General features: G+C 36.7%; 2 protein-coding genes and 1 long non-coding RNA gene across 3 annotated transcripts; all 3 read right to left on the bottom strand.

The window, feature by feature from the left end:
* Positions 1-108: 108 nt before the first annotated feature.
* Positions 109-3,068, bottom strand: LOC137953967 (uncharacterized protein At1g01500-like). Its single transcript, XM_068801545.1, has 2 exons — positions 2,334-3,068; positions 109-441 (listed from the first exon to the last, which is right to left on the bottom strand). Exons 1-2 carry the CDS (start codon positions 3,030-3,032, stop codon positions 208-210), a joined length of 933 nt encoding a protein of 310 aa, XP_068657646.1. The 5' UTR covers positions 3,033-3,068; the 3' UTR covers positions 109-207.
* On the bottom strand, positions 3,063-3,682 carry LOC137953968 (uncharacterized). Its single transcript, XR_011112456.1, has 3 exons — positions 3,614-3,682; positions 3,438-3,491; positions 3,063-3,106 (listed from the first exon to the last, which is right to left on the bottom strand). It is a non-coding gene; the product is annotated as an uncharacterized lncRNA (long non-coding RNA).
* Positions 3,683-4,312: 630 nt separating this feature from the next.
* Positions 4,313-8,684, bottom strand: LOC137953176 (protein AE7-like 1). Its single transcript, XM_068800434.1, has 5 exons — positions 8,363-8,684; positions 7,633-7,738; positions 6,562-6,661; positions 4,699-4,744; positions 4,313-4,590 (listed from the first exon to the last, which is right to left on the bottom strand). The coding sequence occupies exons 1-5, from the start codon at positions 8,472-8,474 to the stop codon at positions 4,490-4,492; spliced, it is 465 nt and encodes a 154-aa protein (XP_068656535.1). The 5' UTR covers positions 8,475-8,684; the 3' UTR covers positions 4,313-4,489.
* Positions 8,685-12,843: the final 4,159 nt, after the last annotated feature.

A 12,843-nucleotide genomic window follows, 5' to 3' on the forward strand; every position in this document is an offset into this window, starting at 1 on the left:
GAATAAGACCTCTCCCATGTCAAATAGATAATCCAGTAACATGAGATGCTCAGCAAAGTTAAGAAAGATGTTCCAATCTCCAGCTTTACCAATGAAAACTTTGGTCCATACCATATCAAAATGGGGATATCCCCAAGTCAGCTTGTTAGTTGTGGCTGCTCAACTAGCAAAATTGTTATTCCATTGGGTAGGAGATATAAGGGATTATTACACAAGCCGCCTTTTGAAATTCTGGGTTGTTGCTTGGTAAGTGCGCGCTAGCAATCCTACTCCTATGCCAATTCCTAAGCAGATACCAAGGCCAATTCCAACACCCACCCTAACTCCAGCATTGAACCATGAGAGTTCACCATCTTCGCTTTCTGTATATTCTGCTCCTGAGAACAGATTGTAGTCATCCCCATCATCCTTTTCTTGTTTGTAATCTCTAAATTCTGATACCTGCATAATTGAAAAAGGCAAACAAGCAGGATGGCATTAGTGTTCCCAGTGGTATGTTTAGTAAGACAAGGAATCATGATGAAGAAATATCCACATCTCTGAAACTTCTCCTTCCTGTTAAGTCATCAAAAGCTCAATTTTCTTGATCAAGGGTTTATTCTAACCCTACCTTATGTTTTTAATCCAACAAAACACAAATTTCAATATCAGCAGGCAGGAGAGGAATCATTCGTTCTGCTTGAGTTATGGATATTTTGGACTTTGGGTTAATAGCGATAACAATACACTCAAAAACTTTGCAGCCAGGTAAAACTATCCAAATGGGTTTTCTCATAAAACATATATTGAAAAAATATTAATGTAAATCTGATATTGGTATGGGCTGTTAAGGAATAGTCCGACATGGATTAGTGAGTACAAAGATCTTGAGTTTATTAGTTGGAAGTTTTTTTTCCTAAGTTGACTAATCATTTTGGGATAGGGCCTTGGACCCAATTTAATATGGGCATTAGGCAATAAAATAAATAAATGACCAAATCTTAAAGAAAAGGCCAGGTATAAACACTACATGCATAACTTAATGAATTCATTTTCCAGACTCATCCAATACTCCATCTTCAGCATGTCCAAAATCTCATTCAATGTGATTGGCACTTGACTAAATATGTATTGAAATCGCTGCTGTGACCTTCATGTCATGCCTGTGCTTGTACCATCTTAAGTTATCAATTTTGGAGGAACACAAACACATGGCAACCTCTACAACTTAGAGCTGTCCGAAAGCTTCACGAAGGGTAATGAGGCACAATAGGACCATTTTGATGAATTGTAGAAAGATATCTTAGGTACTAATATTACCCAAAAAAATCTCAGGTAGCAAAAACCCACTTAAATTGTCCATGGCACAAAATGCAATAAAAAATTATTTTTTTCATAATATATGGAACAATAAAGAAGCTCACAAGTCTAGAACAACTGAAGGAAATATCATTTTCCTTCTGAAAAATCTACATGCAGCTAAAATTATCCAAGTTCAGTTTTCTAGGTGTTTATAACATGTATGATACATTGAAGTATCAGTATTCACCTTTATCTAGAATGTTCTATCCTTCAAAACTTTTTTTTTGTGTGCATAACAAGCATCTTAATAAGTTTGTATGTGCAAATCAGCTATCCTAGCAACATTACCAACATTTCCTCTTTGAGGAACTTTACAAGTTATACCCTCTCTGTCGACTTTTAAATTTATCATTGGCATGGAACGGATAAACACAATGCTAATGGCAGGTCAAAGAGCCAAAACTTGTTCCTCATTGAAGCATTTAAGCTCTGTACATGCAGGTAGCTATATAACATTATGAGAGGAATGATATATCTGAGATATAACATAAGAAAGCACAACTGTCATTTGAATAGAAAACACTAGAGAGCAAAGACAAGCTAGCTAAATTATCCGAGTTCAGTTTTCTTAAGTCTTTATAACATGCTTCAATATTCAATGAAAATCCTATGATGCATCGAAGTATCAGTAGTCACCTTTATATGGAACATTCTATCCTTTGAAACTTTCTTTTGTGCATAAGAAGCATCTTAACAAGTTTGTATGTGCAGATCAGTTATCCCAGCAACATCACCAACATTTCCTCTTTTAGAAACTTAAAGAGTTATACTCTCTGTCCTTCAACTTTTAAATTTATCATTGCCATGCAACAGATAAACAATATGCTCATGGCAGGTTAAAGGGCCAAAGCTTGTTCCTCATTGGTGCATTTAAGATCCTTACATACTAATATTATGAAAGAATGACATATTTGAGATGCAGCACACGAAAGCACAGTTGTTATTTGAATAATAGACACGAGAGCAAAGACAAGCTCGATAGAGGCTAGTACCTGTAAAGCAAGCTTAGAATGCACAAATGTCTTAGTTTCAGCTGTCTCATACTCGGGGATAGAGTCCAAGGTATTTTTCCTTAAGAGCTTCCTCCGGGAATTGAGCTGAAGAGTCTTGGTTAATATTATAGGATTGCCAGAGAAGCATCCGGCAACATAAACCTCCACAGTTGGGGAATGCAATTCAGAACTAGTTGTATTTGGTTTCCCTGGAAAGAAGCCTGAACCAACTGTCATGACTGGTTGGCAATTCATGCACCATCGCTTGCTATGGGTTTTTGATTCGGAAAAGCCATGGCTGTTAGACCTCTCTAGCACTCCAGACAACAAAAGATGCTCTCTGAAATATACCTCAAATCTCACACTGCCTGTCATTCTTATATTATCTGTGCTGACAAATGTTGCTTCTTTAGATTTCCGGCCAACTCTATCCCTCCTAAGAAGAGAAGATACACTATCCGAGTAAAGGTTACTTCTTCCCCTATTGACTTCAAGGAGGATAGCAGGGCACAGAGGTATATGATTCAGAGTAAGAAATTCAGGAGTTGATTCATCAATGTCACAGTTGCTGATCCTAACATAGAATACCCTCATGTCAAACCACGATGACATTTTAGATTGGTAATTTGAGTGCTTAATACTCTTCCAACCAGTATTGGCTGCTTCATCTGTGTTTGCAGGCTCGCAGGAACAGTCCATAATTTGGTTGGACTACAGTCCCTCTCATAAGTAGGCTAGGACTTGCCTCAAAGAGCGAAGAACATAGCAAAGAGCTGGACAAAAGAAGTACTCAACTAATCATTAGAGGTTCAGATATTTGCTAAATAAACGGAATGACAGAAGAATAATTAAAATTTGAATGCATTGAACAAGTTATAGAGGTTGATATTGTAACAAATTTTGGTAGAAATAGAAGCTAGGCCAAAAGAAATCCAGCTAGTAAGAACCCGAACCAATGTTAAAGAAACACTGAGCCAATAAAGCCCCCGAAAACTACAGTTTAGAATAGGCACGAAGAACATAAGAACCCCACAGTAACGAGAGTTGAAGCTGAGAGATTGAGTGGAAGCAAAGAACTAAATTCAAGGAAAAAAGAAGACTCACCAAAAGTGTAAATTCAGGAGATACATAAACTTTCATTTCTGCTTCCATTTTCATCTGGAAATGACAGAAAAACAAGCTCAAATTTTAATTGGAGATATACTCAAGTGAAAGAAGAAGATAAAAAGTTCTCAGAAAATAGAAATATAGCAGGTTGGGAGGAAGTAAACTTCACGAACAATGTTCGCCTCCTTGTCTCAGTTCCTTCCATTTCTTTAAATCCGGACAAAACTGCAGGCAAAGGGTCGTCACTCCCACGTCAGAGAAGCTGCCAAACAACGCTTCTTCTCTCTCGCTCGCTCCCATTTAACCATTCGCTTTGACGTCTTCATTCTAATTCTAAATGTACAACACAGGGACTTACTTTACAACCGAGGATGAGTCAAGATGTGTCTTACCTAAACAAGACGGATCAAGAGAGCTCTTTAATCGGCTAGGAAATTGGACAAAACAGAGAAAGATACAACTCACTTGTGGGTTTTGTAGTTTTATCTGTTTTTGCTGAGCTCGTAGCAGTTGCTTTTACAGAATCGGAAAACGTGGATAGAAAGAAGGAAAGGTTGCATTCCTGTGTTTGCGTGGAAGAAATTTTGTTTCAACAACACTGGGTAGAATAAGAACGATGATCTGGTTTCTGGATTTCAATTTAGTAGTGGGGGTTGGGGCACGGGGATCTTATCCTCTGTCTAGACTCGTACAAATTTACGTTCACGAGGTAGTGGATGGATACCCGACATAGGAACAGATAAAGGAAAGATGAATCGAGTCCACTGCCCATGCACATGCTGGAACTGGTCGATTTCGCCGATTGGCTTCTTTCGTCCTCGTCCTAATGCGTCTCCTTCGGGTCATCGAGAAGGATGAGGGCGAATACCAAGTACAAACAAACAACACTCAGGCTCATGCACTTGGCGGCATTGTCGATGCACGCTTATAGATGGTCTATCGTTACATACAGACACGAAACATTTAAGATCAGTTAGCATAAACATCTCGACGAAGCATCAACTACTGTACAAGGAGAGAATTTAAGGAGGGAAGAACACCAAAACTCCCTACAGTTCATTCGAATACAGACACTCATCCACAAGTTGGCGAAGGTTGGGATTCTCCAAGGCAGCAGCAACCCTTTCTTTGTCGTTCAATTGTTTATTCACTGCAAGCATATGATGCATAATGACCATGTAAAAGAAAAGCTAATAAACCAAATCACAACAATACTAAATAGAGCATGTAACAGATTGAAATGTTTCTGGCACAACACCTGATTCTTCATTTGCATGAGATCCTGGAGATACACAGACGTCAACCTGCACAGTATTAGCTGACTAAGGCTTGATAAAAGAAGCAAAGCTACTCCAAGATGAGGAAGGACAAAACAGATGAGCCAACAATATTTTTAACAAGGGAATCAATAATGATTTAATTACTCATATACAATCATCTAATCAGAGGATAACAGGGATAACTCTTTGAACATGTCATCTCATTTTTGTCCTTACTCATAATAGGATACTTCCCAGAGCAAAAGGGGAAACACGTTAGTTGATTGCTTAGGCATAGGGAAATAGTTCTCATCTTCATCAAAATGGATGGCATGTGACCAATAAGACAACGTTAGTACAATTTTTTGGAGATTCCCATAACATAAAGACTCTCATGCAGCTTCCTCCAGATTTTGTAGATATCAGAGTCGATAATCCCCGCTATCATGTCTACGACAAGCAGAGAATGCCTTCAATATCCTTGTTTATAAAACCTCTTCACTCAACAAAAGGCAGTGCACCTCAAGAGAAAATAATTGAGAAGCCATGCTGCTTCAAGAAAATTGAAGTGTCTACGATGATAATCATGGAGGCAAGAAACATTCTAATCCCTCCATAGGAATGAAGAGTTGCCTTATCCAAATGTGAGATAGAGAGGGAAATCCTATTGGATGTGCAATGCGTGGACAAACACACACACACACACATACACACAAAGATAATATTCTATATTGAGTAATACTTGAACCCAAGACCTCACACTAGACACACTCATATGACCCATACCCTTGTGAGACTAGAACACAAAACCACCCAGTAGAAATCCTACCACTTCCCCACTTTTCACTTGCTCACTTAGGAAACAGAACTAAGCAAAAACATCCAAAATGAGTAACAAATGTGGTATGAAAGAAATTTGAAAGATAAGAAAATTTAAGTTATCAAAATCAAGCAGGCTTTCTAACAAAAAGCATGCCGATAGAGCATCTCAGAGTTGGAGGCTAGAATGCTTACAGAGACTCAAGAGAAGTACACAAAAAAAACTTACTAAATCATGCCCATATGACAGCCAAGTGGGTGAAAAGGCACTAAGAATTGATCCCATAAAACAGTAAATACATCCCACAGTATGAAACAGGTGGAAGGAAAGAACAAAATCAGTAGAAAAAAGATATCTTTCATAAAGACACAATATGAAAAACCTCAGATGATAAGCTTAACTACAGATGCCCCCTAATAGTACACCATGAATACCCACTTAAGTTGACCACTTATTATACTAGGAATGAATTAATGTGACCTAGCTGCCAAAATGTTCAGCAGTTAGGAAACACTATTAGACTGTATTGTTTGAATTTTTACTAAATTTCTTGAGCTAAAGATATAGATCAGCCAAGATCAGCAGCCTCGCACATCAGATACGACAAAAACAAACACCAAGCGTTGAGAAATAATTCAAACTTTGCACAAGAGTTCCACCATTCCTTTGTGGTGAGACAATGGGTCCTCCAAATTTAGTAACTAGAACATACACATACACATATTTATGCATGGAAATGGTTAAAAATGTAAAATTGTGTTCAATCATCACAGGTAAAAAAATGTGTTTGAGATGCTAGATATGTAGCCTGAATAACTGACAAAACTCTAAATGAAACTGAAACTGCCAGAGCTTAACAAGACACTGTTTACAGATAGAACAAAAGATAATTGATTAATGACAAAACATCATATCCGAATCAGAATAGAATTCCACATATAAACGTGTACTAGAAATTAAAGCCAGGATACTTCCCAAAATTTTAGATGTCCTTGGGCAATCCCTGATCCTGATAAAGATAAGACTAAATGCATCCACTCACCTTGTAATGTGGAGGGAAACAACGCATCAACTTAACACGCAAACACAGGCCAATGACTGTTGCCATGCTACAATGCTGAACCGTTGGTGTGAAGGTAATACTACAATCCGGATAGATAATTAGTGGCATATTAAAAAAAAAAAGTGTGAGGGATGTTAATGTCACTTGCAGGAACTTGCAGTGGCCAATGATCCAATAAACTACGGTGAAGTACACTTGCAGTGAGAATGAGACAACAAAGATACACTGTGATATACAGTTGTTCAGCATGGGGCAAAGTTAAGTGTAAAAGTAAAGAGAAAGAACCTTCTTGCGGATTTTTAAGCTGTTTAAGCAATGTCATCACCTTTCCAGAAACAAAAAAAAAGCTGTTTTTATGACTGAAATGTTTTGGGAAGTCATCTGCATCCTGTATACCCGTATCATAGTGACAAGGCTCAGTTGACAATGAGAATTGTACCTTGAATATTCTCACGCCTTGTCTTTTATATTAATTGGGCTTCAATTGACGTGCAATAAATGAAAGTGTCTCAAGTAATGCAAGAACACACCTCAACACCTCTCTAATATCTCTTAAGACATCACTTCAATGCAACATATACAAGAACTTAAGAATGAGATGGAGGTCTATAAAGGATAAGATGAAGCAGATATTAATACTCAAATAAAATTCCTAAGATATGCAATGTTTCTTTTTTTTGTTTTAATGGTGGATATTTTTATTAAATAAAAAACAAAATTAAAAAATTACAAGAATATGGGAAACGGAAAGAGAAAAACAAAATTACAAAAGAACATCAAAACTTTCTTTTTTTTGAAAAAGTATAAAAGAACATCAAAACTTTCATGCAATTTTGATACCCATTAAACAGTAGTGGCATTCAAGGCCAATCATGATCTATCAATAGTGTAAATGGATTTTCAACTTTTGGTGCACTGTCATCAGATGCTCTTCACAGGTTACAGTTCATTATGAACCTTTAGGTCTTTTAGAGATTGGCACCAGAGAGTTGGAAAATCCCTCACTCAAATGTAAGAACTAGCTCAGTGATGCTGGGTGACAAAACTCACAGTATCCTTCCAAGCTTCTCATCAACGGTAATTGATTCCTCAGATAGCACGCTCAACTGTTCCAATGAGTAAGGATGCTCAGGATCTCTGATGTCCCTCACAGAATCTGCCAAGTTAAATATTCGCTTGCAAAGTGAGAGCTTGAAGTAGGAGCATCCACACACAGTAAATACCGAAACTGGGACAGAAATTAGCCGAAACAAGGAAAAGAACGAAAAAGCTGGCAACCTTAATTTCCTCTTGATTGTAGCAACATAGCATAAAAAACGAAAAGAAGGTTGATGCACCTTGAGCATTTCAAACCAAAAGATGAAACTACTGAGAAACCACAACTTTGTTGAAGCACCAGAGAAAGACTGAAACTAAAAATCAAGCGTGTGCCATCTCAAGCTTTTCTAAGCAAAATGAAAATTTTCGACACAAAAACTTTGAACTTGTGTCCTATTAGCTAGAGTATATAGAAAAAAAAAAAACGCATCGATTTCAAGGACATCACAACATTTCGTAATATCTCTACCTAAATCATATAGAAAATAGGTAGTCTCCCCAAGAGGAAGAAAAATTCGATTTAGTCGTTTAAAAATTGTTCCTTAAAAATAAATTTATCCGTCAAAGGAGAAAGTGGTAGGAAGTCCCAGGTGGGAATATGCCCCTTTATCAGCAGGCTCAGATCCGGTCTCGGGGCAAAGAAACCGTTGAATTTGGAAAGAAGTGAAGTAGCAGAAGATACCATAGATTTCAAGGGGATCAACGGCATCATCGGCATGTGAATCTTCCACTCTAGCAATCCTTTCCTTCTTTGCGTGAACGACCGGATTGGCATTGATGAGACCCAGTGTCATCTCTGTTCAGACGGCTACGCCGGAAGTCCTTAAGGTGGCTCCGGTCTACACGGACAGCAATCAAGTGTAGCAGAGAGTAGATACGAATTCAATCAGTAAACGATAAAGGGGAGGGACGGGAGAGGAAGGAGAAAACCCTCTGCTGCTACTCACGGGAAAATACTATTTGACACCAGACTCGTGACTTGACGAAAGGAAGAAGCTGTGCGGCTGAACAATCCATGCATGATGCACCCAGCCGATGACAATGGGCCAGTGAGGGGTTGATTCTTCATTTCTACTGTCAGGGTTAAAAAAAAAAAATGAAAAAGAAAAAGGGTAACAGCTTTCTGAAAAGTCGAAACAATTTATTTCCAGAAAAAAAAGCCAAAAAGGAAGACTGAGGTTACAGTTTCTAGAGAAAGCTCATGCCTGCTTTGAAAAAGAATTTTTTTAAGGCGGCCATGAATTTAATACAAAACCATTCGAGAAGGGTTTATCATTCTCAAACATCGGATTCAGTCAGAAATACAAAGACTGTAGAATGGTTGTGTAACATCTTCTACGTAGTTTTATCTCGTTCGAGACTTAAAAAAAAAAAGAATAAATGTTTTGATTTTGGGAGCTTTGTATTTGTTTGATCTAATTGTTGGTTTTTCACAATGATCGAATCTGGTGAAGAATTAAAATGTGATTACTACTAAAAAAATTGAACAACCAGAGTTACCTCGTTAGTCAAAATCAATTCGTACATAGCTAAAGTCAAAGAGAAAAACCAAATACCTAAGAAGTTATCCTCCTATTCCTGTAATTGATTACTGGGAAATAGAAGATAACAAAGAAATGATTTGGCTACAGACTCAAAAGTTAGATCACGACTCTAAAACAACTAAGGCGAGGTTAGTCCACAAAAAACTTGAATTAAAGTAAATAATTGAATTAAACTTAAATGAATTGATTCAACTTCAACTCATCTTTGGGTGTTAATATAGACGAGTTCAAGTACACTAGAAAACAGATTCCAGTGTTAGTGCCCCCAAATGAAAAGTATGATATAAAGAAAAGAATGTATAACCTTATATAATATACTTAAATAGAATATATACCTAAATAAATAATTAACCAAAATAAACATGGTTACTACACTTATAAGTAATTTAACGTGTAGTATTAGAATATATTAATATTTTAATTAATAAAAAATTATATTATATTACTTAATGATTATAGTTTATTATAAATTAAAACAATAATCACATGTGACTAGAATAAATTATTTAAAATAAATAAAAAAATTTAAAATAACATAAGTGAATATAATAAATAAACAAATTATTTTGTAATAACATAAGATATAGTTTAACATTAAAACTCACTATTTTAATAAAAATAAAAAATACATAATAAATAAATAAATATATTAATTTATCAATAACATAATATATATTTTACATATTATTAATTAATAATATATTAACAAAATGAAAAACTAATGGTTTACTTAATTGGATAATTAAACCAATTATGACGATGGTTTAATTTTTCCTAACTTAGGAAAAATTAAACATTGTTTTCCTTAGAGCACTCATCTTCCTCAGAGGTGGGCAACGACGACGGAGGCGACAGAAAATAGGGAGGCCGAGAGAGAAGAGAAGTGGGAGGCCAAGAGGCTCGGTCTCCCGTGCTCTACGACGGAGATCGAGAGGGAGAGGACAGGGAGGAAGGCCGACGCGGGGAAGGGGGGGGGGGAAGAGAGGGAGGCCGTGAGAGAAGAGAAGCCAGGAGGGTCTACAATAGAGGTTCGACCTCCCGTGCTCTACGACGGAGGTTGAGAGGGAGAGGAGGGGGAGGCCGAGAGGGAGGAAGGCCAACGGGGGTGGGGGAAGAGGGAGGAGAAAAAAAAAATTGTTGAAGGATTGCGGGGGGAGAAGGGAAAGAGCAATGCGCGCTTCAATCGGTTGATTCACAAAATAGGTATGAATCAGCTTTCCCCGATTTTTGCCTGAGCGAATGAAATGGTGTAATCTCACTTCAACGTAATTCATTCCACTTCATTGTGGACTAACCCCCCCACCCCCCAAGGAAATTTGAACTTCCCTTGAATTAATGTATGTAAAAAAAGAAACATGTCAAGAATTTATGAGTTATATGTAAAAAAAAATTAGTCTAAAAAGGGGTGAAAAAAAGTTATTAGTATATATGGTCCTTTTACCATTGATGGAAAAGAACTTTGGAATCAATAAGGACAGATTTATGTTGCCAAGTTTTTAAATTGTTTGGGATCTAAATATGATGAAATTCAAGCACAAATTACATGCCTCAAATGATGTACCTTAATTTCTCAATACTTTCAATGGGGTCATGTATGTCAAATTTGTTGTGGTCTCACTGAGTAGTAAAGAAAATTCAAATGTTGAGATTGCTGCCCTCAATAATCAACATGCACCTAATCATTCAGATACCACCTATAGACAAGGTGGGGGCAATAGAGGATGAGGACGAGGCCAAGATAGTTCAGGTCATAATAGAGGCACAGGTGAAGAAAGAAGTTGTAGAAGGTCCGCACATTGTAGATGTACCAACCACATTTCAAATAAATGTTGGGATAAATTCAGTAAACCAACATGGGTGAGTTGTAGTTTATTGAGACTTGTGAGACTTCCACTACTCGTGTGAAAGATATTGTATATGGTGCTCTAGATGAGATGCAATAGTTACACCAAAGGATGGCACAATTGACTTCCTCCTTTGCCTCCTTACCTCCAACTAACTTGTTACCTAAAGCCACTTGGGAAAGTTCAAGTGAGTCTATTTTACACGTGAGTTCAAAGTCATCACACATGTCAAGTATATCCTCATTATTTTTATATTTGAGTCAACCTTCACCATGTAAACAAGTTGCATTTGAATATGGCTCCTCTTCTATTAGTGGAGTAGGCTCCATCCAACTTACTTCCTCATTGCCATTAGCCACAATTTCATTAGTTCCTGAATTTCCAATGAATCTTCTATCTGTAACTCAAAAATTACAATTTTTAAAAATTGTTCAATGAGCTTTTATCTTACTCAATGTGTTTTCAGGACCTCTGAGAGAAGAGGACGATTGGTTCAAGGTGTGAGAGAGATGGACTTTATCACTTAGAGCGTTCACGACAACATACCTTTTTAGAACTTCATGTAGATTGTATACTCTTCCAGTGGTATCTTCTGCTAGGACATTCTTCTCTTGCAAAGATATCTCAGTTATTTCCCACCTTGCCATCTAGATCTCAGTTTCATTGCGACTCCTATCAACTATAGAAGCACCAATGAGCATCTTTCCTTTCAATCAAATATCTAGTAGTAGTCTCTTTGAAATAATTATTCAAATCTATGAAGATCATGTCTTGTTACTAGTACTTTTTGTTACAAGTATTTTATGTCATTTATTGATGACTTTAGTAGGTCTACTTGGGTGTATCTCATATGGGAGAAATGTGAAGTTTTCAATGTATTTTTGACATTTTACAACAAAATAAAAACCCAGTATGGTGCTTCTTTTTGTATTATGTGTATAGATAATGGACTTGAGTTCATGAATTACTTGTTATTGTCACTCCCCCATTATCATTCATCTATCTTCATATAAGTATATTCCACAACAAAATAGAGTTGCAAAAATAAAAAAAAAGGTCATTTGCTTAAAGTTGCATGCATTATATTGTTTCATATGCATTTTCCCAAGTCTAATTGGGGTAATGCAATTATCATTGTTTGTTTTCTTATAAACATGATGGATACCCAGTACTAGGAGGAAAAATTCCACTCCACATTTTAAAATCTAAAATTAAATTGTTTCCTATGTGTCCTTGTTTTTTTTTTTTATGCATGTGCTTTGTGCAATGTGTTTCATTCTAAGGTTGATAAACTTTCACGGAAAGCCATTAAGTGTGTTTTCTTGGGCCGCTCGTACACAAAAAGGGGTTCAAATATTATTGTCCATCTACTAAGAAAACTTTTGTATCTGGTGATGTTACAAATTTTGTGGACACTCCATATTACTCATGGTATGTTCTCTAGCCTATTCCTCCACTTCTCTCGGTTCTTGTTGCTCCTAATCATGTGACATTGGTTGAGGCATCCAAACCATTAAAAGTTTACCAGTAAAAAAAATATACTAAGACACCACGAAAGGCTCTCTCTTAGCCACCTGAGCTACCATCCTTTCAGTCTGAAGATCCTGAAGAAAATGACTTATACCACTTTGTTTTTGTTTATAAGGTGTTCGTACCTATACTTTGATATCCTATTTTTCAATTTTTTCATTTGATTCATTGTAAGGGTCTTTTAAAGGGTTTACTCTATCATTATCTACGTGTACTTTTCCTTCCTCAATGTTGGAATCATTGTT

The sequence above is a fragment of the Aristolochia californica genome, unplaced genomic scaffold (genome assembly GCF_029961685.1).
Source record: "Aristolochia californica isolate CCGP_79_NKW_82.1479 unplaced genomic scaffold, dmAriCali1.0.hap1 SCAF_16, whole genome shotgun sequence".
Lineage (NCBI taxonomy): Eukaryota > Viridiplantae > Streptophyta > Magnoliopsida > Piperales > Aristolochiaceae > Aristolochia > Aristolochia californica.

What these genes read in the sequence shown, in the direction of transcription:
- LOC137953176 (XM_068800434.1), bottom strand. Translation starts at nt 8,474, where the DNA reads ATGACACTGGGTCTCATCAATGCCAATCCGGTCGTTCACGCAAAGAAG. An exon ending in GTTTCCCTCCACATTACAAG is followed by an intron (nt 4,745 to 6,561) that starts GTGAGTGGATGC and finishes AATACTGTGCAG; the next exon opens with GTTGACGTCTGTGTATCTCC. An exon ending in TCATGCAAATGAAGAATCAG is followed by an intron (nt 4,591 to 4,698) that starts GTGTTGTGCCAG and finishes ATATGCTTGCAG; the next exon opens with TGAATAAACAATTGAACGAC.
- LOC137953967 (XM_068801545.1), bottom strand. Translation starts at nt 3,032, where the DNA reads ATGGACTGTTCCTGCGAGCCTGCAAACACAGATGAAGCAGCCAATACT. An exon ending in ATTCTAAGCTTGCTTTACAG is followed by an intron (nt 442 to 2,333) that starts GTACTAGCCTCT and finishes TCAATTATGCAG; the next exon opens with GTATCAGAATTTAGAGATTA.